Consider the following 27,183-nt stretch of genomic DNA (forward strand, 5'->3'; position numbering starts at 1 on the left):
TGTGTATATTTCCTGGGGACTAAAGGAAGACTGTGTCAATTCCCTGGTCTGAGTCACTGAGGTCCTTGACATGGCTGAGCTCAGGATTTTATCGATGCTAATCAAGGATAAGAACAGAATGGAGAAACTGTCAAACATGTAAAGCTACAAATGACTCATCTCCTAGTAAGCTTCTTCGAGAAGTGCTTTGCGATTACCATAGAGATATACAACTGGTCAGTGCTTACAGACTAAGAGACTGGAGCACTCCACACAAAACAGGACATTTATATCACATCCCTTCCCCCAAGCCTCAAGTGAACATTGCGGAAGGGGAGGTGGAAAGACTCTAAGAGTCAGAGTGTCTGAGAAAAAAAACAGTTGAGCCAACCAAGACAGCAGACTTGTACACATGAACTCGCAGTAGCTGCTGGGACTGCATGCAAAGACCTGCATGAAATTAAGCCAGTCAAGATCTCATTTTGGAGAGGGAAACAGGTTGTAGAGTTCCATCTCTATTTTAGGAGCTCTTGGCAGTTGGTGTCTACTAGGAGTTGGGGAAACCCATTTTCTCTAGGGAAGCCAGTTCTGACAGTAGATGATCTCACATTCATACAGAGAGGCAGCAAAAAATGGACTGGTTTTTTGTTTGTTTGTTTGTTTTTTGGGTTTTTTTGTTGTTTGTTTTTTAAGGTAAAGCACATAAAGTTAGGAGGAAAAGTGAATGCAGGAAGAATTAGCAGAAAAAAATAGGGGTTGGATTTGACCCAAATACATTACAGGCATGTATGAATATTAAATAATTTTTACAAAAGAAGTGCTTGGAAAAACAGGTATGAGATTCATACTTTATATTCCACAAATCTCAGCAGACCTAGAGAGAAGTTCAAATCACACAAGAACATGAGAATAGTAAAGGAGGGAAGAAGCTGATGTAATTATATTGGTAAGAAGGAGAAAGGTAAGACAAGGTATTAATTGGCTGAAATATCAAATATTATTTAACCAGGAAAGCAAGTGTCTAAAGTTTGTGTCTAATGCATAAAGCCAATCAAATTACAAGAGCTACTATATGTGCAACTTAAAATACACAGATGATAGATTAAAAGAAAAAAACTGTCATGTAGTCCAACAAATAGAAAAATAAGAAATGAAAGTTAATAGAGTGCTACCTCTATGTGTGTATGTCTGTGTGTGTGTCCACGTGTGTGTCTCAGCCTGTGTGCCTGTGTTTGTGTCTGTATGTGTCAATATGCATCTGTGTCTGCACCTGCTCATCTATCTCTGTGTGTGTCTGTGTCTATGTATATGGACATGCGTCTGTTTGTGTGTGTGTGCTGCTTATATGTGTCTGTCTGTCTGTGTCTGTGCATCTATTTAAGCATATGCACTTTATAATAGCTATCTTTTAATCCTGCATAAAATACAATCATAGAAACAGAAATATATTTTTAAATTGTTTCAGTAGTGAAAACTATAAAGTCAAAGATAAATTTCCCTTTTTCATATACATTTTATAATCTTATAAATCTAAAAATGGTTGTTTATAGATTAAAAGATTATAAAAAGCAAAGTTATAAGGAAGAGAATCTGACCTTCAGAGCAGCCTCATAAACATCATTTGTGAGAGATTCCATCATATACGATCCTCCCCAAGGATCAGCCACTTTTGGGATCCCAGATTCTTCCTGAATGATGATTTGTGTGTTCCGGGCAATCCGAGCACTTTTCACAGTAGGCAAACCCAGAGCTTCATCAAAAGAGTTCGTATGCAAAGACTGTGTTCCTCCAAACACAGCTGCCATGGCTTCGATTGCAGTGCGGACAATGTTATTGTAAGGATCCTAAAACATTTGACCAAAAATCCAAATCAAAGTAAGAAAAAGGTTCACAGGCAACAGAGTAATAAGACACATTATAATTAAGCAACAACTATATAACCTAGACCTATTTTGAAAGCACTTTTGGGGTGGATTGAACATCAGACATCAGATATCAGAGTAACAAATAAACTCTGCTAAATTAGTCAGCAAGCTATAAAAGAATTAAGAGCCAAGAAGTCTAGTCCAGGTTTGGGCATAAAAACATATATCAAATAGTCCAAAATATCAAACACATTTACACTATTTTTTTAATTGGGTATTTATTTCATTTACATTTCCAATGCTATCCCAAAAGTCCTCCACACGCTCCTCCACCCATTCCCCCACCCACCCACTCCCACTTCTTGGCCCTGGCGACATTTACACTATTTAAATACTGTTCATAATCGTATCATGAAGTATAGGTTTTCTTATATTACCAGAACATTTTTTCCTAATTTACTATCTCCTAATTATTTTATATACCTCAGAGTATGTCCTTAATGGATGTGTACAAAGTAAGCACTTAATAAGTGACCAATTAAACTGATTAAGTATAAACTCTTAAGTAGGAAATTGGATTCAACTTCATTATTATATTCCTGTGATGTCAGCCAGTTACTCAATTTCTATAGACTTCAGCTTTAACTGTAAAAATCAACACATTAAGATATAAGTATAAACATTCCTTCCAACCTTAGAATCTCTATTTCTCTAATCATAAAGAATATGTTCATTGTTATTCAATGTTAAAAGTTGAAAAGACATGTAACTTAAAAATCAAAGTGAACATATAAAATAAATTGACAATTTTAATGGAATCAAATTACACTATCCAAATGATAATAGCCTTTGAATACCTGTTTGTATTCTTGTTTGAAACAAAACTGTTTGTGTATGTGTGTGTGTGTGTGTGCATATATATATATATACACACACAAATATATATATATTTAGATAAAATGAAAACTTAAATATGTAGTTTATACAAAAGTATGTCTTAAAATTATTTAAAAGTATTAATTTAATGTTGCTTTTATTTCTTCTTCAACAGCAAATAATTTTCTACTATATTAGCAGAGCACATAATCTCAAGAATTGAAAACTGAGATTTCATGTAATTAAAAACCTTCTGTCTAACAAAGGAAAAAAAAATCGCTAAAGAGACTTGCTTCAGAATGCATAAATTTAAAAAAAAAATCTACCAATGGGAAATTAATACCTAAGATACATAAAGATCTGAAAAAATTAGTCCCCTAAGTCAAAAACCACTGTCAACAAATGGGCTAATGAACTGGACAGCTCTCAAAAGAAAAACTACAAATAGCAGTTGAACATGAAGTGTTCATAGCTTTAGCTATCTGGAAAGTGTATATTAAAACTGCTTTAAGATTATATTTCATAAGAAACCCGAGCCAGCCCCCCCCCCCAAAAAAAAGCCAACATAGGCAGAGCTGGAAAATCCTGAGGATGAGGGGAGAAAGGACTGTAGAAGCCAGGGGGTCAGAGACACCACAAGAACACAGACCACAAAAATCAACTAGCCAGGGCTCATAGGGACTCAGAGGCTGAACTGACAATCAAGGAGTCTGACCTAGGTCCTCTTCATGTATGTTATGGTGTGTAGCTTGGTGTTCTTGTGGAACTCCTAACAGTGGGCACAGGGACTGTCTCTGACTCTTTTGCTTGTTTGAGGGACCCTTATACTACTCCTACTGGATTGCACTACCCAGCCGTAATATGAGAGGAGGTGCCTAGTCTCACTGAAGTATGTTACCTCATGTTTGGTTGATGTCCCTGGGAGGCCTGCCCTTTTCTGAAGAGGTATGGATCTGGGGAAGAAGGGAGGTGAGAGGGAGAGACTGGAAGGAGAGGAGGGAGGGGAAACTGCAGTCAGGATGTAATACATACGAGAAGATTAAATTTTAAAAAAGGTTCCATTGCATCCCAGTCAGAATGGCTATCATCATGAACACAAATGATACAAGGTATGGAAGTACATGTCTTTAATCCCAGTATTCAGGAGGCAGAGTGAGGCAGGCAGAGCCAATCTAGTCTACATAATGAGTTCCAGACCAGCCAGAGCTATACAGTAAGACCTTGGATCAGAAGGGGGAAAAATTAAAAGATAGAAATAAAAAAGAAAGGCAAAATACCAAAAAAAAAAAAAAATTATCACAAATGCTGGCAAAGATGTGAAGAGGAGCCACGGTCACTGCTGGTGGAAGTGCAAACTGCTGGAAATCAGTCACACATTCCTAAGGGTCCTTCAAGTACACTACCATGTTCCAGCTATAGTGCTCTGAGTATACACCCAAAGATTTCAAACCAACACAGCACAGGGACACCCGTGCACCCAAATTTACTGATTCTCTAGTCACGATAGTTAGAAAATGAAATGGCCCTGGATCTCTATCAACAGATGAAAACCGAATATGGCACATGAATAAAACAGGCTCCTATGCAGCTATAAAGAAAGCGAAATCATGACAGGCAGGGAAATGCATGTAACTGGAAATCATGTTCAGCAAAATAACCCAGAGTCAGGATAAATACCTATGTTTTCCTCCAACCCACAGAACCTAGATTTAAAACTAAGAGTGTGTGTGTGTGTGTGTGTGTGTGTGTGTGTGTGTTTACAAGTATGCTTGTATGTCACAAAACTAAAAGAGGGCCATGTAGAAAAGCAAAGGAAGGTACTTTATAGTTCTTAAGTAACAGAGAGGATACATGTGATAAAAATAGAGTTGAACATGGACTATCTAGAAAAAGAAACCAGTGGGAAAAAGGAGTGGTGAAGTGGAGTGGACTGAAGAAAACAAAGTAGAAAAGCAAACGTGTCTGAAGAGGACTTGAAACAGACCCATTACTTTGTATGCTAACCTAAAATAGTAGGAAAATGAGTCCTGATTTTGCCAGGCCTAAGCCAAGATAGGAAAGATTTTAGTGTTAACTACTAAAGGGAGCTAATTCTATTCAATATGTGTGAACTCAAACTATTATGCTCCAAGATATTTATAACTCTCAGATATACACAAACAGGCTGTTGAAAACATTTCCTTGCTGTGCCTGTTGCCTAGAAGAAAATGTTCATTTCCATTTTTCAAGTTCTCTATTTTTCCATCCATACCTGCTCAGTAAGTGACCACCCTGATGTCTGGCAGTGTGCTCTTAGAAGAAGAGATTTAGAGTTTTTAGGCTGGAACATTTTCTCTATTAAGTGAGCCCACAGTCTTCTCCCAGCTCGCATCTTGGCTATTTCCATGTAGAAGTTCATTCCAATCCCCCAGAAGAAAGACAACCTAAAAGGACAAAGTCCAGAACCTGCTGAAACTTAAAAACCAAGAAAAGAAACTAATTGTATCATGCACTAGAAGCAATTCACATCTATGTAAGTAACCATAGGCTAACATAGGGATGGGTGTGAATGTTTGCTTCTGTTCAGAATTATTCACTTCACCAGTGATTTTCTTTAGGAAGAAATTTTCTCTTGGTGCTGAGTTAAAGACAGGTTCTTAGGCTGGGGATGTGGCATTGGGGTTCTTACCCAACATGTCCCAGACACCAAACTCTACCCCTAGTAGCACTAAAATAAGCTCTTTTATTTCCCTGGTGCTAAGAATGAACCTGTGGCCTCACACTTGCTTAGACATAGGCTCCCACCATTCAGCTACATGTCCAGTTCAAGATCCATTTCTTTAAAAAAACTAAAGTTGAGGTTGGAGAAATGGCTCAGCCGTTAAGAATACTGACTGTTCTCCCAGAGATCCTGAGTTCAATTCCCAGCAACCACATGGTGGCTCATAACCATCTGATACCCTTTTCCAGTGTAGAAAGAGAACAACAGTGTATTCATCTAAAGAAAGTAACAGTGTACTCACATGCATAAAATAAATATTTTTTTTTTAAAAAGTTGCAACACCAAGTTTGCAACACCAGGGTTGTGACAGAAAGAACACAATCACATGCCTGCTTTGTTTGTGTAGCACAGGGTTGCCTTTGTGTGTGTGTTTTGAGAACATGGCTGAGCACTGAGTTTAGTCATTTTCTTCTCTAATTTGTCCTTAGCCTCTCTATTATCTTTTATTTAACACTGACTTACATATTTAGAGTACTGGTTTGCCTTTAATAGCCAGAGGTTGTAAAATTTCAAATAAAACAAGTGAGCTTTAAGACACGGAAGTTTAATGAAATTCAGTGTATTCCATAAGCTCTAAGGTCTTAGGATCTGTGCTCATTGTCAACATCTGTGAAGACTGAAGAATTTTTCTGTATTTCAATAGATTTATCTAAATTTTATCATGAGTTTATATAAAATAATAATCATATTACATGAAAAATAAACAGTATCTTATAAAGAATAATATTTACCATAAAAACTTATAATAAAAGAAATATTTTACTTTCTACTTTAAAATGTTTTCACTAGAAAAAAAATGTAAAATGTTTTTATATTTTGTGTGTGCAGGTATGCATGTAGCGGACAAAGGACAATGTAAGGTGTGTTTCTTGGGTGTCATTAACCTTTATTTGCTTGTTTACTTTTGAGACTGGTCTGTCCCTGATCCAGAACTCATATAGGAGCTGGGACAGCTGGTCGGTGAGCCTCAGGAACCTACCTTGGCTTCCTGAACACTGGGGCTACAAGTCCACCTCTGGCTTTGAAATTCGAGGTGTAGTGACCGGACTCAGAATCTCTGCAATAATTACCAACTGGGATATTTTCCCAGTCCTGTTTCACAATTTTTGAAGTCTCTTACTTGTACAGCTTAAAAGAGGACAGGTAAGACCTTATATACCTTCAATCTATTTCAATACAACATGCCATGTAGCTTTAGTGAAACACTTATATAAATTCTGGAAGAAATAGACATTTAAAAGGAAAGCAAACTTTTAAAACATTCAGGAACAGTGTAGACCTTGAAGATCTATGTAATGTCCAGGAGTCACTAGGGCACATTTTGGAAGCCACTGTGACAAGATACAATATCTTAGAATAAAGGAACCATCACTAGCGTTTTCTACATTTGAATTGCCACCATGTAGGTGGGACTAGCTTCAGGGACAAGCTCACCAAGGGATTGCTGAATGTTCAGAATGAAGCCTAGCCTGGTTATGAAGAATTTAAGTATTCCATAAACATCAATGGCATGTTTCTACATTTCCATACAACTTTACTAACAATTCATTTTCAGACAAAATAGTATTGTACATCCCAAAATATGTAGGTAAATATTATAGAAAAATGGAATAGGTGATTTCCATATTCTCAAATGGAAAAAAATTAAAGTGATTTTATTTTATGTTTATATTTTAATATATCTTGTATGTACATATAGTTGTACTCCATAAATCACTAGAAAGATGGCATTACTCCAATTAACAAAAAAATACAGACAAATTAAATTCTGAATTTGTGTGTGTGTGTATGTGTGTGTGTGTGTGTGTGTGCTATAGATAAAACTGGCTTATTTTCTCTTTCTCATTTGGAAAAATATAACACAATCTAAATCTGTCATGTATTTATGTCAACAAATTTATTTTATCTGTATTTTACTGTACAGGCAGAAAGTGGTCCTATGCATGCTTTTAATGGAGAAAAGACAAGTAAGTTTAATCTACTGACCTTGGTGCAAATTCATCAATTGTGAGTCCAGCCTGAAGTCCAGTTCTGCAGTACTCCAACCCATCTGCGATGGTATAGGCCAGTTCTAAAATGGCATCAGCTCCTGCTTCCTGCATATGGTACCCGCTAATCGAAATGGAATTAAATTTTGGCATGTTCTATTTAAAATAATAAAAACAACAAAGAATAAAATATGAAAAGCTTCTGTTAGACTCATTTTAAATGACGTTCAATTTCATATATACTTGGTAGTTTATAATCTTAACTGAAAAAAAACCTACTGTTTGTTACATTGGATTCACTCTCAAATTTCAATGACTGATCTATGAAGTGTTTTCAAGATGTTATGCTTGTTTTTCTCCAAACAGCTACACCAGTTATCCCTTCACAAAGACCTTATAATTTTGCCTGATATGTTGAAGACACACAAATTTCATATTACTTAGAATATTTTCTTATTTGAATGAAGGTATTGAATATGAACAAGTACACCGTGAACAAAATTGATTTGATATTAGTGTTATATTTTGAAGTAAAATAGGCCAAAATGCAAGCTTAAAAAAAATATCAAAGATTACCCCGTAGAGACTAAGCACTCAAAAAAAATTAGTTGCCATTGTTTATATATGGTGTAACATAAATATACCACATTTATATGTACCTTGCATATATGCAAATATACATTCATATAATATATATAGTTCTGAATTTTATATTCTCAAGGATTCTACTTATAACCCAAATCTCTTTGAAAATGAGCTATAGCAAAATCACAAAGGAGATAGAATCATGTGGAACTGAAAAAAAAAAAAATGACTGTATATTTGGAGGTAACACACAAAATCCAGGACACGGGTGCTTTGCTGTGAAGAGGAATGTACTGATAGTCTTTTAAAATAATAGAAATACTAGCATAATATAATACTATTCAAACTTTAAAAGGAAGGAAATTCTAATATGATATAAAATGAACAGACACTGGGGATGTTGTATCAAATGGAATGGGCCTGCCCAAAAAAGAAATACTGAATGATCCTACTCATATTAGCAATAATCAGTATTCAAATTTGCTAATGTTTAGAGCAATACAATGATGGAATACGAGAGCAGGAAAGTGGGGCAGGATGGTGTTTTCTGTTGAATAGTTTTAGTTCTACAAAATTAAGAGTAAAGGTAAATGGTTGCATAGAAATGGAAATATGCCTCATGCCACTTAACACTTGTGGGTGGGTAACACAGAAATATCATGATATGTATATTTTTCCATAAAATATAGTTATCAGTATATAAGTACTTCAAAAAGCATCATTTGATCAGAATCTGAAATTGGGATGTTGTCACTTACAGGAAAAACTCTGTTAAAGCATTTCTGACCATTAGGATGCTTTACATGGTAAAAGCCCATGAGGATACAGAAGCATAGGGTGATGCTCTCCAGCCCAGTAACCAGTCTTCACCTTCTTCCTCTCAGAGCAAGTCCTAAGGTTAGAGTTCCATGGCACAAGTCCTACACTCCAGCCTTTTCTTACTACTGCGTCCACAGAGATAGGAGGACTTGGCTACGCTCCTCTGTAAGATCCCTCTGACTCTCCCACATCTGGCCAGCCTTCCCTTCTTCCTTCCTTAACCATAAATGATACACCTAACAACAAAAGAGAAAGAAGATAAAAGGAACCCGGAGTTCCAATTACTACGGAGCTCCACAGACACAAACCCCTCACAGCTGCCTTCTAACTTCCTTAAAACAAACAGAAGTGACTCCTATTTAGCTTAAGCTCCTGCTATTTATATGCTTCTTCCATATCACCACACAGAATCTTTACCTATATCTTACAAACTCAAAAGGTGGTATAAATTCAGAGTTATACATAATACAAGTATACATATACAAGTCTATCTAGTACAACTCAACAGGGCAGATGTAAAACATGAACATACTGTGCAATGTACAAAAAGCTCAGTAACAAATGAGGCGTGCAGAGAATGTGTGCAGGATTTCTGATCTAACTACATATAGAGGGTGAATAGGTTAAAAAAAAAGCTTTGATGCAGAAGAGACTGTGTCTTTAGCATTAAGCAGTTTTAAGGGAGTAAAATGAGGAGTAAAACATTCCGTAGCAAGGAGCAAAGTGTGAGCACAGCAGAAACCATGATCTGCTTGAAGGCAAATGTAGAGGGGATGCTGCTTCTGCGGCAGCCTTCCCAGGGAGCCTTCTTCTCCTGCTAATCTGTGCCTAATTGGGTGAATGAGGCATGTCACTGAGGTGGCAAACACATGAGTGGTCTGTTCCAACCCAGTTTGTAAAAGAAATGAACCTGACATTCTGATGCCCATTTCTCTTGATACCAGTGTGTATCTTCACTCCATCTGAACTCTCAAGGGAACTAAGGGAGTTAGAATTCCCTGACTCTAATAATTATCAGACAACTAAATACCAACGAATAAAACAGTAAGTTGAACATAGCCAACATGATGGCAAGACACCTTGGTAATACAACTTACTCAGTTATGAAATTCAAAGAAACTTGTAGAACTTTGTGAAAATCCCTACAAACGGCTACAGCAAGATCTGCAGAAAGCAAGCATACCTGTGCTGTGTATTGGAAAATGTCAGCGATAATTTTCATGGATGGCTCTGGGGGAAAAATATAAGTATTTCTGACCATAAACTCCTTTAGGATGTCATTCTGAATTGTGCCAGTGAGCTTCTCCTTCGGCACACCTTGCTCTTCCCCAGTTACTATAAATGTTGCCAGGACTGGGATGACAGCTCCATTCATAGTCATGGAAACGGACATTTTTTCTAAAGGAATGCCATCAAATAGGATTTTGGTGTCTTCTACAGTGTCAATAGCAACTCCAGCCATTCCAACATCTCCACGAACTCTGGGGTTGTCTGAATCATAACCACGATGTGTTGCCAAGTCAAAGGCAACAGACAACCCCTGCTGACCAGCTACAGGATATAAAGAAAACCATGGGTATGTTAGAGTCCCAGATAGCAGATGTACCGCATCACAGTATACTGTTATTACATGTCGTGCTCATGTGAAACTAATTTGAAAAATATTTGACTTTCTAGGAATCTGCACTTTGTAGGAGGCTAAGACACACAAACTGAGCTACTAAGTCTATGAACGATAATAAAAGCAACAGAGTAGCACTTAGCTCAGACCTACACAAGGATTTGCTGCTTGAGCTCATGCATCAGATACTTTTTGGGGTTGGTTTTACTAAGTTTTTTGTTGAGATATTTTCAAAATGCATGAAAACATCTAGCTACTCATATATACTTACTTAATACAACTTGGCATGTATATGCTTTTGTTACTTTATATTTATTCTTTACTGTGGTCATAGCATAATGCCGAGCCATTCAAATCGTGTTGAAATAGAATTTTAGAATGATGAGATTATTCTCATCACCCTAAAAAGGTTTTAATGGAAATAGGAATGAAACCCCAGGCCTTCTGCACACCAGACAAGTGCACTACCATTCAGCTAAATATGCAGTCCTTGTGCAGTGTTCAAATAACTACAATAGTCTACATTAAACGTAAACTCAATCTCTCTGTAAGCAACATAAGCTTAGAAATTGTAAAGTTTAGTATTCAGACAGTAATATTTCATCATACATTAAAAAGGAAGTCGTAGCTATAACTTTCTAATGAAGGACAGATTTCATTGTGGATATATATATATGGTCATCACCTTATATCACCTTATATCCTATGACTGTGCTTGGCAGGATTTAAGCTCTCCTCCCAATTTTTGGTTTCTAAAGACAGACTGCTTCTCTCTTTTTTTCATGCATCTTCATCTTGTTTCTTTTCTACAATGTATGTAGAAGTATGATTTCTCTCTAACTATTTTGCATGTTTTACTTTGGACTCATCTCTTTGACCACAGAGTTGAAAAGCATCCACTTCTTTCACAGCAAATTCAAGCACAAGATGAATGTCATATTTACAGAAATGAGTTAGTGTCTCATGTCATCATAAGCATCATGACTCCTATTAAAATCTTACCCTTAATATTGTCCTTATAGAATTTATTGCTTTCTTCCACAGTACTAAAGCCTGCATACTGACGGATGGTCCAGGGCCTATAGGTATACATGGTGGGATATGGTCCACGTGTGAATGGCTTCACTCCTGGAAGTTCTTCCGGTAAGTCCATAGTATCTGCCCTGGAATATAAGGGCTTTATAGAGATCCCTTCTGGGGTGTGCCATATAAGGTCCTCTGGGTTTTTGCCTTTCAGCTGCTTTTTGGCCAGTACAGCCCATTCTGGGTGAAGGGGTTGCTGCTGATGTAGAAGCCGTTTCCATCTGGAAGCTGATAGACTGTTTAGCTGCTTCAGGTAATGGGGTGATAACAAAAAAAGTTGATTCTTAGCTCTCAACATGGTGAAGCATGAATACTCCCAAAAGGAAATGAGAACAGTCCTAGAAAAATAAAGAGAACAATACAAAACACTTAGAAGTGTGAAGAAAAGTCAGAGCTTTTAGTAAGTAGGGAACAAAAAGAAGGAATATTGTCCTGTTTCATTTTTCTTCCCTTTTCTGGTTGTGTACCTGATATAACACTTACTCTTGTTCTTCTACCTACAGTCTCCTTACTTCATGGCTTCTTGGCTGGTCTTACTGACTAGTGTTAGCCCCCTGAAACCCATTCTATACTCATAAAATGCAAATCTGATTATACCATACTCTCTGCAAAATTTCTGCCAGATTACTTTTTTTTTTTTTTTTTTTTTTTTTTTTTTTTTTTTGGTTTTTCGAGACAGGGTTTCTCTGTGTAGCCCTGGCTGTCCTGGAACTCACTCTGTAGACCAGGCTGGCCTCGAACTCAGAAATTCACCTGCCTCTGCCTCCCAAGTGCTGGGATTAAAGGCGTGCACCACTACGCCCAGCTTTTTTTTTTTTTTTTCTTACATTTTTATTTTTTTGCCGGGTTACATTATGTGGTAGATTGGAACATAATATTTCAATTAATTTGCATTCAAAACCCATTTGTAGATTATCTAGCTTATAGTAGATTTTATATTGGTGTATGGGGAAAATACAGTATAAGACAAGCAGGCAACCAAGGTATCTATGATCTGGTCTCTGTGTAGCTGTCAAACTTATTTCTGTCTTGGCCATTTTTACATTTTCATGTACTAGAAATCCTAGAAAACTCATAGTTCACTGCATTTGCCATTTACCCACACAGAAAGCAGCAAATTGCCTCAATTACTTGATACTTAAGTAGCACACAACCTCAACATGTAGAGCCTATAGTTTTTTTTAAAAAAGAAAATCAGATACAGATTTCTTTAATACAGTTGTCTTGCCAGGTGCTTTACACAATATTGGACAGTGAGAGTTTAAAACTCTATTTTTCATATAATTTCTGACCTATCAACTTAGGGAAGCCTTGATGACTGTCAAATACTTATTATGGATCACCAAACAAGACGTATAAACCGCTGATGGGAAGGAATACTGTTCTAATTACTTTACAATGTAAACTTTCAAAACAGGAAACGTCTCAGATATGCTAGCCCCTTAAACTAGGTAACATCCATTCCGGAAAGGCTTCTATTGTGAAAGATAGAATAGGAATTCTCTGCTGTTTATTTGCATTAGAGAATCTGAAACAAACATCTACAGTTAGAATAAGTGTGTTACAATATAGACAAACGAATGAATTGAATGGAACTACTATATTCCATATTGAAACTTACAGGAGTATTCATTTATGACAGCACAGAAAAGAAAAGGGAAGCCTTTCTGGGACATAAGTTACACGATGTATTATGTCTGTAGAAACTAGCACTTTGTGCAATTACTGTTGTTGTGAGCTTTCTCTAAGTATTTTGTAATTAATTTTAAAGTTATCGTAACACCTCAGAAGAGCTAGCCCCTCACACTGTTCAATATACATAGGTGGTGACGATACAGAGCATGAAAATTAACAGCATAAAGGAACTGTTAGCCCAAAGCAACTGTTCTCAACCTGTGGATCATAACTCCTTGGCAAACCTCCATCTTCAAAAATATTCAATTTACGATTCATAAAAGTGTCAAAATTACAGGTACGATGTAGCAACAAAAATAATTTTATGGTTGGGGGGTCACCATTGTACTGAAGAGTCTTGGCATTAAGAAGGATGAGAACGACTGGCCTAAAAAAATAATTAAGCACAAAACTATGTTGGAAGAAAATCAGCAGGCAGTTGCAAATTACACGCATGTGTCACGCTCTCAATGACAAAACGGAGAAGTTTGGCTATGTGTTTTTTTTTTTTTAATCAGATTAGACTCGCCTTTCCTTTTCATCTTTTCCTTCTGTCACTTAACTTTGTCTCACTACCTCTAGCAAAAACACCCTAGAAACCACCTGAGCTCGCGAACCTCTAACAAGTAACCTCTGCTCTGCGCGTGCGTGGGAAACCAGGGACGCACAGCGACAAGACTACCACGCTGTTGAAAGGTATTTTGCAGCGGTGACCTCCGAATTCCACCAGCCTGGCGGGAAATGAGAAGCCAGTCAGTCACCATTTATATTTCAGGAGCAAGCAGGGCGGCTTCCTATCACAGAAAATCGGTGAAGAAGGAAGAAGGAAAGGATAGCAAGACAGATAGGTGGAGCAGATGAAGCCAATAAGAGGAGAATCCTGCAAGCCTGACGTGCTCCACAGCGCACGGGCTTACTCACAGTGTTTGGGGATCACCCGGACCGAGCCCGGACTTCAGAACCGAACCCAGACGCCGGGGTCACAGGCGCTCGTCGCAGGAGCTCGGCAGCCAATTAAATCAGGGGGCGTAGCCAACACCGCCCTCAGATTAGCCAATCCAATCCGGACATTGCGGGCGCGCGTCTGATGACGTAAAGACATACGCTCCGCAGGCCGGCCTTCTCTACACAAGTGTGTTCGCCTTCCTCACTGACGCTTCCGGTTCCCAGGTCCTGGAAGTTCTCCGTCTCTTCCGGTTGTTTGGGCGGATTAAGTCAGAAGCGCGACTTTTGAGTCCGAGAAGCAACCGCGACGAGAAGAGGAAGCGATTAAGCGGCTGACAGATCCAGGGGATAATTTGAGCCTCACGCGTTTGTGGTAAAACTCCGTTTTGTTTTGTTTTGTTTTAAGGGGCAATGTCTAATGTCTGAATAGGTCTCTGCCATTTAGGGCAACTGTTTGAGATAACCCCCGAGTGGAGTGAAAATATTGATCTTCCCTCTCTATTCCCCCTGACCCTCCCGGTCCTGGTTCCTGAAAGCTCTGTACCTCGTCCTGGAGCGACGGACAGAGTAGCCCAAGTTCGCTCTCGTTAGTGGTTCGCAGATGAACAGCTTAAGTTGAGATAAGTCGGTTTGAATTAGTTTCAGTAAACCGGCCAAGAAAACAACAAGCAAACAGAAGCGGAGCGCCTTTTTCCACTCCTCCCATAAGGATTCAGTCAAGTCTGAACGGGCTGATTCATAAAGAAAAAAAAAAAAAATGTTCTTTGAGCTGTCACGCCGTCCGACTTTACGCTGATTTCCTTTAAGCACTTTATTTCTCTTCGTCTTGGCTAATTATCCAAAGATATCCCCACAGCTGCCCACAAGTCATTTGATTGCATTTAGTATATCATACATAATAATTGTATTCATAGCGGTGTCTACCAACCCACTGTTAAGCTATGATTTCCTGTGGAACTGAGAACAGTAAGGAATTTTTATCTTCTATCTTAATTTTTCTTTTCTCTTCTTTCTTTCTTTTTTTTTTTTTTTTAATTAACACAAATTGAGTGGTCCCAACAAGTAGAAATCATGACCCTAGTTTAGATACTTACAATGTCTGTCTCATGATCCAATCTAGGCGTTTTGTGTATTCCACCCTGCAATATATGTTGTTTAGCTTGGTGTTTTGGGGGGATTCCTAAAGGAGTATCTCCTGCTCTTTTGCCAACTCTTGGAAGACCCTTTTCCTCATTCCTGGGTTGCATTATTCAGCCTTGATATGAAGGTTTCTGCCTAGTCTTATTACATCTTATTATCTCATGTTTGGTGGATATTGCTGGGAGCCCTGTCGTTTTGTGAAGGGAAACGCAGAAGCAGTGGTTTGGGGAAAGAAAAGGGACCCATGATGTCTTAGTCAGGGTTTCTATTCCTGCACAAACATCATGACCAAGAAGCAAGTTGGGGAAGAAAGGGTTTATTTGGCTTACACTTCCATAATGCTGTTCATCGCCAAGGAAGTCAGGACTGGAACTCAAGCAGGTCAGGAAGCAGGAGCTGATGCAGAGGCCATGGAGGGATGTTCATTACTGGCTTGTTTCCCCTGGCTTGCTCAGCCTGCTCTCTTATAGAACCAAGACTGCCAGCCCAGAGATGGTCCCACTCACAAGGGGCCTGAAACCCTTGATCACTAGTTGAGAAAATGCCTTACAGTTGGATCTCATGGAGGCATTTCCTCAACTGAAGCTCCTTTCTCTGTGATAACTCCAGCTGTGTCAAGTTGACACAAAACTAGCCAGTACACATGACTTGAGGAGTGGAAGAGGAAACTATGGTCAGATGTATTGCATGAGAGAAGAATATATTTAAAATTTTTTATGTACTCTTTTCAACAAAAATTATATTATAATTATATTTTTTTCACCTTTGCAGACTATGTATCGTTGTGATTATACTGTTTAGATAAAAATGTCTGGTAAAGCAGGTGCTTCTAGGAAAACAGCTCAACAGGTGAAAAGAAGTTTTAAACAAAGAGCCAATAAGGAAGCGGATTTGCCAGAGAATGAGGTAAGATTTCTTTCTTTCAGATCTCTTTAATTAGAAATATCTATTTCCCTGCAAAGGGCTAAAAGTCAGTTTTACTACAAATTGTAATTCATATCACAAACTTTAGTGCATTCTTTGTTTATCATATCTACTATACTTTTTTCTACCTCCTGGAAGTTACAGTATTTGTATACATGGAGTATGTGTTGCAAAACCATCTTTTTATCTGTTGCTTGTTTGTATGACTCTAGGTTGGAAACACAGCAAAAAGAAACAGAAGTCATGCAAAGCATCTGTCCTCTAAAGGTATTGTTCTGTATTAAAGTGTCTTCTACTGGTTTTCATGAAAAATGTTTCAGCATCTTGGTTTTGAGTTCAGAAATGGTAAAAGGTGAGCATAAGCAGCCACATCCTCAGTATTTAATTCTAACAGCAAATATATAGAGGTTTGCCTGTCAGGTTGAAAGGAACTAGGAGACAAATTATTATCCCTCACTCTGACCTACTCATCTTTGATATAAAGACAAAGACACCGGGGCTTTTGGTTCTGCCACTACTGTACAGATAGTTTGTAATCACTAGCTTAAGCATTTCAAAGGTAATTAGTTGGAAATACCATTTCCTTAAACATCCCTTCTTTGTAAGACGATTCCTGACACATTGGTGCAGATACTGTTCTGATTTTCTATTTCCTAGGGTACTATACATTTACTTCGTAATTTCTGCACTCCTGTAATTGGCATAGCATTCCCCTTTTCTTTACCTAATCTTTGTGAAGCCAATCCTGTATATTATTGCTTATCCCTTGTACGTGGAACAGTTCATTGTCTAGTCCTTCCAGCGAACACTGTCGAGGGTTACCTGCTATATTGATAAGAAGTAGAAAAGGAATCTCTGTTACCCTCTATGAGCTACTCATTTCTGATCTAAAGATATACCAGTCAGTGTTTATTTCTTGCTTGTTCTTTCATTTCCAATGTTTGGTAGAAGTAGTTTTCCAGTATATTTGTTGAAAGTCTTAAGAAATAAAGTCATTTTTCAGAAGCAAGTTTTAATAATAATAATAAGTTGATTCTCTATTGAAAAGTATTTGTGTTGCAGTGTCAGTTGATAGTATATCAGGTATTGCCACAAGAGCAAATGCATCTTCAGTAACTGACATGTTATAGCTATAGTAAGATATGAGTTAAAAAGTAGAATGCCTTAGCTTCATAATGCCACTACTGTTCTTTATGTTAAAGTTATTTTTAAGTGAAACTGCAAAACTTCTAGATTGATTAGACTCTCTTGAATTACCAGTAACAGAACAAGCAACGTGTGTTCATCTAAAACGGGTAAAAATATCATCCAACAAGAGAGCAACCTGGCAACCTCTTCCAAAGGATACTGAAGAGTATTTGCAAAGTATGATGGAATCAGTAATTCTGTGAGTTTAAAAAGTTTTTCTTTTTGTTTTTCAGCTCTTGACTCAGGTATTTACTATATACATTTGTCTCAATATTACTTCCTATCTGAGTTACTTTCTTCATGGAAGTGGCAGCATGCCTAACATAAACATCCTAAACAGCAGAGACATTGTTTAGTCTTACAGGTTCAGCAGCTTTGACCCAAGTCCAGTGATTCTGAGCCCTCGGGGGGAGACAGAACATCATGGCAGTGGGAGCAATACTTTTAAGGAAGCAAAGCACAAGACTCGCACCAGGGACCAGGTGTCACTTAAAAGCATACCCCAGTGCCCTGTGTATCATCCAGCCAGTTACTTACTAACTCCTAGAATTTCAACAAAGTGAAGACCATACATTCCACGCATATGCCAATGTGGGAACAGGGGCTATCTCTGTTGCCTGCTTTAGGAACCTTTTCCTCCTATTGGGTTGCCTTGTCCGCCTTTACTGGGTGAAGAGGTGTCTAGTGTTACTACAACTTGATATGCCATGGCTGGTTAATATCCATGGTAGGGCTGCCCTTTTCTGAAGAGAAACAGAGGAGTGGATGGGGTGGGCAGGTGGGGAGAAGAGTCTGGGAGGAGAGGATGGATGTAAAAATTAATAATAATAATAGTAATAATAAATCTAGTATAAAGGAAAAGGTGAATGATTCTGCTGAGGATGAACACTTGAAAAATTTTTGAAATACAGATTGTGTTATGCTTCAAAGTAATATTTCCTCAATCGTTTTGTTCCCCAGTGGAATTTTATTCAACGTAAAAAGAAAAGAACAAATTCAGTATCATCTCAACCAATTGAAGAAAAGGTAACCCATAATCAGAAATGATTACATTTTAATTATTTTTAAAGTGCTTTCCGCCTGTGTTCTAAAATGGATTTCTATAGAATATGCCTTTCATTACTTTCTAAAGGAAATGATATTTGGGATTACATATTTATTAAGTTTTAGAGAATGTATACAAAAGAATATGTTCCTCATATAACTTTTATTTTCATACTTTAGTGGTCTGTGTTTTGTGTCAGTATTTAAAAATACTTGATGACATCAACTCCTTTACATTTTAACAACTTAAAGGAAGCATTCACAGCTCTCACTTTGTCATGTTTTCCATTGCTGTTGTTAACCCTACTGTTTTCCTTCACCTCTGTCTCAATTAAATTTTCCTTTGCTTTGGTAAAACACCAAAGGTGACTTGGGAAGGAAATGGTTTATTTCATCTTACAGCCTATAGTTGATCAGTGAGAGAAGCCAGAGCAGAAACATAGAGTTTGAAACTAAAGTAGAAGCCATGGAGGAACACTGCTTATTGGTTTCCTCCTTGTGCCATGCTCAGTCTGCTTTCGTACAGCACCCAAGACCACCATCCCAGCCGTGGTACTACCCACAATGACCTGGGGCCTCCTACATCAATTGTCAGTCAAGAAAACACATCACAGGCCAATCTGGTGGGGGTGTTATCTCAGTTGAGGTTCTGTCTTGCCCACACAAGTCTGTATTGTATTGCTCAGTTATTTACACAAGCAACAAGTTTGATCTATCTTGTTGATTTTCTCAAAGAACCAGCTCTTGGTTTAGTTTATTCTTTGTATTGTTCTCTTTGTTTCTAATTTATTGATTTCAGCTCTGAGTTTGATTTCCTGCCATCTGCTCCTCTTGGGTGTGCTTGGTTTTGTTTTCTTTTCTTTTCTTTTGTTTTCTTTTGTTGGAGTTCTGTTAAGTTGCTTGTATGAGAACTCTCCAATTTCTTTGTGAAAGCACTTGGTGCTGTCAACTTTTCTCTTAGCACTTCTTTCATTGTGTCTCATAAGTTCGTGTATGTTGTGCCTTGATTTTCATTAAGTTCTAGAAAGTTTTTAATTTCTTTATTTCTTCCCTGACATGGTGATCATTGAGTAGAGAGTTGTTCTGGCTCCATGAGTTTGTAGACTTTCTGCTGTTTGTATTATTACTGAAGTCTAGCTTTAATCCATGGTCTCTGACTGGGGCCTGAATGAGAAAATGTTCCTATACTTATGCTGATTTTACTGCATTATTGATATGAACTAAGTCATGTTCCTATCCCCATGAACAGACAAAAGGTGCCTGCCAGGCAAACCAGACTTTTAGCTCAAATCTGAACACAAAACTCATTTATTTATCTTGTCAGTTGTCTCAAATTAATGTCATGCAATGTTTCTTTAAAACTTCATATTTATTTGTATATGAGTGTACACTCACACATACGCTATGGCATGCATTGAAAGTAAATTACAATGTAGAAGAATTAGTTCTCTTCTACCTTGTGTTCCAGGGGTTGAGCGCAGGTCATCAGGTCTGCATGCTGAGGGTCTAGGGTCTTTACCCACTGAGCCATCTTACCAGTCCTATAATTCAGTGTCTTTAATAGTGAGTTTTCCACTAGTTTGAAATTCTACTAGCTAGGGAAGATTCCATGAGTTTGGCATCAATAAAATTTTGGAACATTTTGTGTGTTAGGTTTGGGAGGATGTTTACCTTACAGTAGAATTTTTAGAAAAACTACAGTTATTGTGGCAGAATCTCTACAGTGATTTTATTCTTCATTTCTTTCTCATAAATTTGAAGAATCAAGTTTGAGAACATTATTTTGCTGTCTGCTGGAAATAGGGACTCGCACAGATAAGACTTCATTTAGTATATAGAATAAAATCCATGTCATACTACTCTACAGCAAAGCTTGTAGACATCTTCTTATCTGCCCTAGCTTTAAAACTAAATGATCTTCGAAACATTTAGATTAACCTTTATTGGCTGCATCCTTTAGTGTGAAAGGGAGGGTTTAGGGTCAGACTCAAAATTTCTAGAGTACTTTGTTTTATCAACATTCCATATTAAACTGACAGACTCACATGCTATAGTATAGAAAATGCATTTAAACAATATTAGGAAATTCTGATATTATAAAATATGTTAACTAAAAAGTGTTCTAGTAAAGTAGCCTTAGCATTCCATGATTTGAAATAATTGTTAATGTATTTTTTTTAATTTTTTATTAGATATTTTCTTTATTTACATTTCAAATGTTATCCCCTTTTCCGGTTCCCCCCGCCCCTGCTTCTATGAGGGTGTTCTCCCACCCACCCACTCCTCCCCGCCCTCCAACCAGACCCTCCAGAGCTCCCAGGGACTAAACCACCAACCAAAGAGTACGCATGGAGGGACTCATGGCTCCAGCTGCATATGTAGCAGAGGATGGCCTTGTTGGACATCAGTGGGAGAACAGGCCCTTGGTCCTGTTAATGTATTAAAAAGTTAGGTGATGTTTTATCAGGAATGTTTTGGGAAGGAATGCCATTAGCTGCTGTGAGGGAAAAAAATAAAAGAATGTTGTAGCCCTTTCAAGTGTGAAAAAAGGAACTTTTAAAGAAAATGGTATTCTTCACGAAAATAAACATGTTCTATTTTTAAGACTACTACAACAGTGTGCAACACTGAAAGTCCCTCCAAGAAAGGTGAACTATTTAACGGATGTGTCAAAAATGCTGAAAATGGAAAAGGCACAGGAAAGAGCGAATGAAGAGAGCCTGGCTTCACTGCAGGTATGCCATTCAAAAGGGCCTCTGTAATTAGAGATCCGGGGAGAAGGAACAAGGAAAAAAGGAAGCATCGTAGCATTAGTGGTCTAGCATTAAACTCAAATTTTGGATTAGAGTTTTTGTTGATTTTTGTATCTTTTGTAAGAAAAGCAAAGCTGTCACTTGAACGTTAAGCCTCTAAATTTGAAGTGTTAATGATTTATCCCTGGTCAAGTAACTGCCATTTTTATAAAAGAAATTTAAAATTTTTTTCATATGTTCTGATCATGTCCTTCACCCCACAGTTTCTCCCAGATCCTTTCTTACTCCCACCCAACTTTATATTCTCTTGGTGTCTCTCTCTTTACAAAGCAAGAAAACAACAACTGCTTTTCCCCTGCCTCGGCCTAGTTACACAGAGGCAGAGGCTCGGGTGCATGCAACATTCGCCTTCACTCATATTCCACAGCCATGGCCAAGGAAGGCATATGTGCTAAAGGTTTAATAGACATCAACATTGTTCTACAAGAGCTGCCGAGGACTGCCCTCACCCGTGATGGCCAAGCACGTGGTATATGTGAAGCTGCCAAAGTGCCAAATCAGTCTCTGTGCTTGCATCCAGCTGTAATGAGCCCATGTATGTCAAGCTGGTGGAGGCATTTTCTGCTGAGAACCAAATCAACTGGGTTAAGGTTGATGACAAGGAACTAGGGGAATGGGTAGGCCTCTGTCAAATTGATTGAGATCAGAAGCCACAGAAACTGGTTGGTTGCAGTTGTGTAGTGGTTAAGGACTATGGCAAAGAATCCTAGGCCAAGGATGTCATCGAGGAATACTTCAAAAATCCCCACATAAAATTTAGAGGGATCCTAGCCAAGCCATCACCTTCATTTGGGCTTTTGCCCTTCAGGATAAATTATTTCATGCCATTTTCTTTTAATCTGTTAGGCTACCAATAATAAACTGGTATGCATGGTTTACTTAATAATTGTCTTAATCTGTACTTTGTAAATCCAACAGCCAGTTCTTAGCAGTGTGGTGCTAAGAAACAGGTTAACTTCACCATGGAATGCAGTTTACAGAATTCAAGCTCTGGGACATTCATGAAAAACAGCCTACTTCCTTCTACCTAGCAATTTCAGTGACATAAAGAACTGAACCAAAAGTATTTAAAGGAAAAATAAACCACTCATAACCAACATGGAGCCTGACTCGAAGTATAAAGTGGTTCCTGTGTACAAAAAAATCAAAAAGTGGAAATGTTCAATATTATAGAATTTAGTAAGACTTTAACTAATGTGTTATACTTATCTTACATATTTGTTAGGTCCTTTAGAGTTGTACATTGAAATATGTACAAGTGCAATGTTATGATGTCTAGGATATACTTTAAAATAGTGCATCTTTAATGACCCAAAAGCTGATTTATACTGTACTTGGCCTGCAATCAGCATATTCCTGTTACTGTGATATTTGTATCATTAATTTTGCATATATTGTCTTTTTTTATAAATTAACATATTTCTTTAAATTAGAAAATATTTTACAGTGTTTTAACAATTAATTTTAATATTATTAATTCCAGTGCTTAGCATTCCATTCTTTTGGCATATTAAAAGAGCAGGCATTCAAATGTTCCTAACTAAAATTAAAAATATTTTCATTTGTTTTTTGCACTTGAAAGCACCTGTTACTTAACAGATGCTGTTGCCTGGAGTCCTTGGGCTGTGCAGCTCATACAAAGGGTTTTGCAGAGCCTCCATTGCTCGTTAGCTTCTGTGTTAGGGTTTTGAAGAAGCATTGATGGGCAGAGTTAGCTCCTTTATCCTTCCTAATAACTCAGGGTTATATTGGCCAAGCAGCTTTCTTGAGGGTCTCCTTTTGAAAGATGAACAAAAATAAAGTTAATGATTTCTTACAGAGTATTTTAAAATATGAAGTATCATATGTATAATCTCCTAGGGTTTCATTTATCACACAGTTACTTTAAAATACTAACTTTTCTTTTTGCTTTAGGAAGAAATAGACAAAATAGTAGAGACAGCAGAGTCAATGACTGAGAGTATTCAAAGCCTAAAGAACAAAATTCATATTCTGACAAATGAAGTAGAAGAGGAGGAACAGGAGGTGAAACAGGTAATGGTTGGAAACCATATTGCTAGTATTTAAATATAATTTTTAATGCTAAAATGTTACTAAGATAACTTGAGTTTTGCAAGGTGAACAAAACCAGCCTTTTGAAATAATCCCTGGATTTCTGTTTCTGTTTAGGTATTTCACATAGATAGCAATAAAGTACTTGCTCTTCCAGAACTTTCTCAGAAAAGTCTTAAGGCACCCATACTTCAAGTAAGTACCCATTGACCATACTGACTATTGCCAGGCTATATTACACACACACACACACACACACACACACACAATATTACACACACACACACACACACACACACACAGAGAGAGAGAGAGAGAGAGAGAGTTAGAGTTAAAACCATATCCTGTTTCACTAAACAAACTAATCCTGTTATAAAACTTTTGATAAATTACTTTTCTTTACTGGGCATATAATTTGAGAACATCTTTTCTGTCCATTCATGTACACTCATTCTTATCAGTATTTATATAACATTCCATTACACAGATACACCATTGTTGTAAAGTACTGATAGAAATAAGAAATTTTGTATTATACTCCTTTATATACTTTTATATATTTGCATAGTCATAACTATGGGCATATCCTTGTTGTTTGACTTTTAACAAAGTTATACAGCTCTTTATAGACTAGCATTGTGGTATGTTATTAATCAGTACTCTTGTAATTTGTCTTTCTCCCAAAGAGTTCATTGATATTGTCATGTAAATGCTCTTTTCATTATCTGGAATATGCCAGCAGAGCAAGAAAGGTGACAAGAAAAGACTTATTTGAAAATGAACGCCCACTGGTTGATGACTAGTGATCTTGGGTGGTAGTTACTTAAGATTGCAAATAACAGATGTTTGACATTTTTCATCATAAAATGCTAAAAATATAATTGTACTGTCTTACCCACAGGAAGAAATTTTGGCACTAATTCCAAACCAGAATGCTCTTCTGAAGGACTTGGATGTTCTTCATGATTCAGCCCCAGTGAAGAACGTGTCAGCATTCATTGAAGAAGCCTATAGGAAACTTGACTCCTAAAGAGTTGGATTTTGTTTTGGTGTTTAAGCTGTGTTCCATATTAATTTATTGTTGATTAATTGTAAAACTCTTTTTCTTTTTGGGGGGGGCGGGGCTGGGGGGGAGGTTTGAGACAGGGTTTCTCTGTGTAGCCCTGGCTGTCCTGGGCCTCACTTTTTAAACCAGGCTGGCCTCGAACTCAGAAATCCGCCTGCCTCTGCCTCCCGAGTGCCCGGCCTCTTTTTTCTTTTAATAACAGTCTCTCATTCTGTTTGTAGCCTAGGCTGGCTCAGCACTTATTCTGTCTCCCATTTGGCCTTGAACTCCCAGCAACCCTGCCTCAGCATCCTGAGTGCTGGGATTACCGGGGTGAGCTTCACATCTGGCCCAAAAGTGTGCAACTTAACTGTAGATCTTTCTTCAAAATAATTTACCTTTGTTATCGACCTTAAAACTAGCCTTTGTGGACTTATCATTAATATCTAATGTCCTAAAAACATTGCACTTGCTAAATCTAGGAAATTTATATATATATATATGTAGATATTTGCTAAAACTGTTTACTGAGTATTATTTTTAAAAATAAAAAAAAATGCCATGATGTAATAGTTTCTGATGTGTGAATAGAACTTTTGAATTTGAAAAATCCCAAATGCCTTCTTAAATCTCTCATCTCTATGCAATTATTGCTATTTTTTTCCAGGTGTTTTTGCACTAAAGATAATAATAACATGCTGGTTCTTTGGCTAGAGAATTGTTAGATGCTGGATATTTTCTGCTGTCACCAAAGCATACTCTAAGGTTGTTTAAAGGGAACCTGAGTACATATATCCTATCAGATAAAAGCAAAACAAACAACAGAAAACTTTTTTGGAAAAGCCCAGTATTGGAGAACTGACCACCAAAGGTAGAAAGAAATGGGGAAGGGCTGCAGAGTAGGATTAAAAATGAAAATATGTGAGACTTGCAGGCAAGAGCATGGTTGTTCGCTTAACAGGAGGATCCTAGCACTGTGCAGTGCAAAGAAAGGTTGCTATTCTAAGCTCCACAGATGTGAACCACAGCTAACCAAAATGTTCTTGCGCTTTGTGAGAAACTGCTATGAGTTTCTCATGCCGTGTCAATTATGAGACAGCCTGGTGTCTCATAGCTCAAGCTGCAAAAGCCTGCAAAAGCTGCAAAAGCTGCATGCCTGCAAAGCATTTTCTCATAAACCTTGTGGAGTTTATATATGTGAAGAAGTATTTCCATAAGCGGGCCTGAAATCATCTCTAACCAACAGCAGGGCATTGATTTGGAGTGACTAGTACATTGGCTTGGATTTTGTTATCTACTTATAATTGCAGTTGAATTTTTTTAAGATTTATTTATTTTATGTATGAGTACGCTGTTGCTGTCTTCAGACACACCAGAAGAGGGCATCAGATCCCATTACAAATGGTTGTGAATCACCATGCAGTTGCTGGGAATTGAACTCACGACCTGTGGAAGAGCAGCCAACGCTCTTAACAGCAGAGCCATCTCTCCAGCCCTAAATTTTCTATCATACTAGAGTATTTTTGTTAGCTTATTTAGGAAATTCCATAATACTGCTAATATCTCCCAAACAGAACTTCCTGTTTACCTATGGTTAACTATCTTGGGATTGATATCTGTTGTAGAGGGAGGTCATGGCTTTGGAATCCTGGAGCTACTTGAGCCCAAAGAGTCAGGAGCTGGATCATCTTAGGAAGATTAGGAAGACTTTAGAAAAGTAATAGATTTCCACACGTTGCCTTAAAACCCTGCACTCAGCAACTGAAAACTTGGTTCTTTTAGACTAATAGAATGCTAAGTCATTGATTTTTATCATTAGCTAGAACATTTACACTAGCATACTGTTTTCCTCAGGATATCTACTTGATAGTTAATATCAAGTCCACTAGAATATCAGTTTATCATTACAGCTGAATGAGAGCCACCTCATTTCCATGGCTGAACTGCTACCTCCTAGCTTTGGAAGTATAGCCTTTAACTTAGAGCTGTGCTACACTCCAGGACTTAACAGGTAATCAAAAACAGTTTTTCTTTAAATGCTTTATTTTTGGCGTCCTTTTTGTGAATGATTTGAGGTAAATCTACAGCTAATATCCTTTGTCCCCGAGTAGATGCTAAGTAGATAAGGTGTGAGTGAACAGCAGGTGTCAGTGTAGAAATAACCTGGTCCTAGCAAACAAAGACAATGCTGTAATGAAAGCAGATAATTATATGGAGCTCTGATGGATTTGTAAAAGAGCCAAGCCAAATACTGAGCCACAACAGAGTGGAAAACGGAGCAGTCATTAAACAAAGCCCTAATATATAATGAACTGCAAAATAGGTGTACATTAAATACCAAGAGAAAATGGTTTAATTCTTAGAAGGAAAGGTTTAAAAGCTATGAAATGTTTGCATAATATTCAGTCTTATAATGATCACTTAGACATAGAAATTAAGTGCTTTCACCAGTTAGGTTTGTGAATATTTAAGAGTGAAACGTTGAATTAATTCATAGGGAAATAAATGTTCAGTAAACTGCCAAAGGACAGTAATTTGGTATAACCATTTTAGGGAACATACTACACAAGTAAGTTGTAGCTTCCATGTCGGCCATTTACATTCTTTATATAAGCTTCTCTATTACCTGCCAACTCTGTTTGCATATCTTCAATAATTAGGCTCTGTTATGTGAAACACCTGCAGTAGAACCTATGATTAAAGGATTTATTTTACTTGGTTGGATATCATTTCTTTGCATTCTCTGTTTACCAAAAGTATGCAGCTTACACCTGTCAAAAT

At 37.5% G+C, this 27,183-nt stretch overlaps 2 protein-coding genes and 1 pseudogene across 3 annotated transcripts in view; 2 read left to right on the forward strand and 1 right to left on the reverse strand.

The window, feature by feature from the left end:
• Mmut (methylmalonyl-CoA mutase) overlaps positions 1 to 14,397 on the reverse strand; it is a 29,261-nt gene extending 14,864 nt beyond the window's left edge. For both annotated transcript variants that reach the window (XR_015045970.1, XM_021149058.3), the window contains exons 1-6: positions 14,173 to 14,397; positions 11,497 to 11,915; positions 10,057 to 10,424; positions 7,468 to 7,625; positions 4,972 to 5,143; positions 1,575 to 1,823 (exon numbers count right to left, since the gene is read on the reverse strand). Coding sequence is in view for 1 of the 2 variants with exons in the window: in XM_021149058.3 (XP_021004717.1) it covers positions 1,575 to 1,823; positions 4,972 to 5,143; positions 7,468 to 7,625; positions 10,057 to 10,424; positions 11,497 to 11,875 (1,326 nt within the window). In the remaining variant the exon portion in view is untranslated. The remainder of the gene's footprint in view (positions 1 to 1,574; positions 1,824 to 4,971; positions 5,144 to 7,467; positions 7,626 to 10,056; positions 10,425 to 11,496; positions 11,916 to 14,172) is intronic.
• A 6-nt stretch (positions 14,398 to 14,403) lies between these two features.
• Cenpq (centromere protein Q) lies at positions 14,404 to 24,480 on the forward strand. Its single transcript, XM_021149059.3, has 9 exons — positions 14,404 to 14,569; positions 16,108 to 16,242; positions 16,473 to 16,527; positions 17,521 to 17,647; positions 18,409 to 18,474; positions 21,098 to 21,227; positions 23,220 to 23,339; positions 23,475 to 23,552; positions 24,259 to 24,480. The coding sequence occupies exons 2-9, from the start codon at positions 16,144 to 16,146 to the stop codon at positions 24,385 to 24,387; spliced, it is 804 nt and encodes a 267-aa protein (XP_021004718.1). The 5' UTR covers positions 14,404 to 14,569; positions 16,108 to 16,143; the 3' UTR covers positions 24,388 to 24,480.
• LOC110283882 (small ribosomal subunit protein eS12 pseudogene) lies at positions 21,274 to 22,339 on the forward strand (annotated as a pseudogene).
• Positions 24,481 to 27,183: the final 2,703 nt, after the last annotated feature.

Source organism: Mus caroli, unplaced genomic scaffold (assembly GCF_978045245.1).
Source record: "Mus caroli unplaced genomic scaffold, Mus_caroli_1 scaffold_18, whole genome shotgun sequence".
NCBI classification, from domain to species: Eukaryota; Metazoa; Chordata; class Mammalia; order Rodentia; family Muridae; genus Mus; species Mus caroli.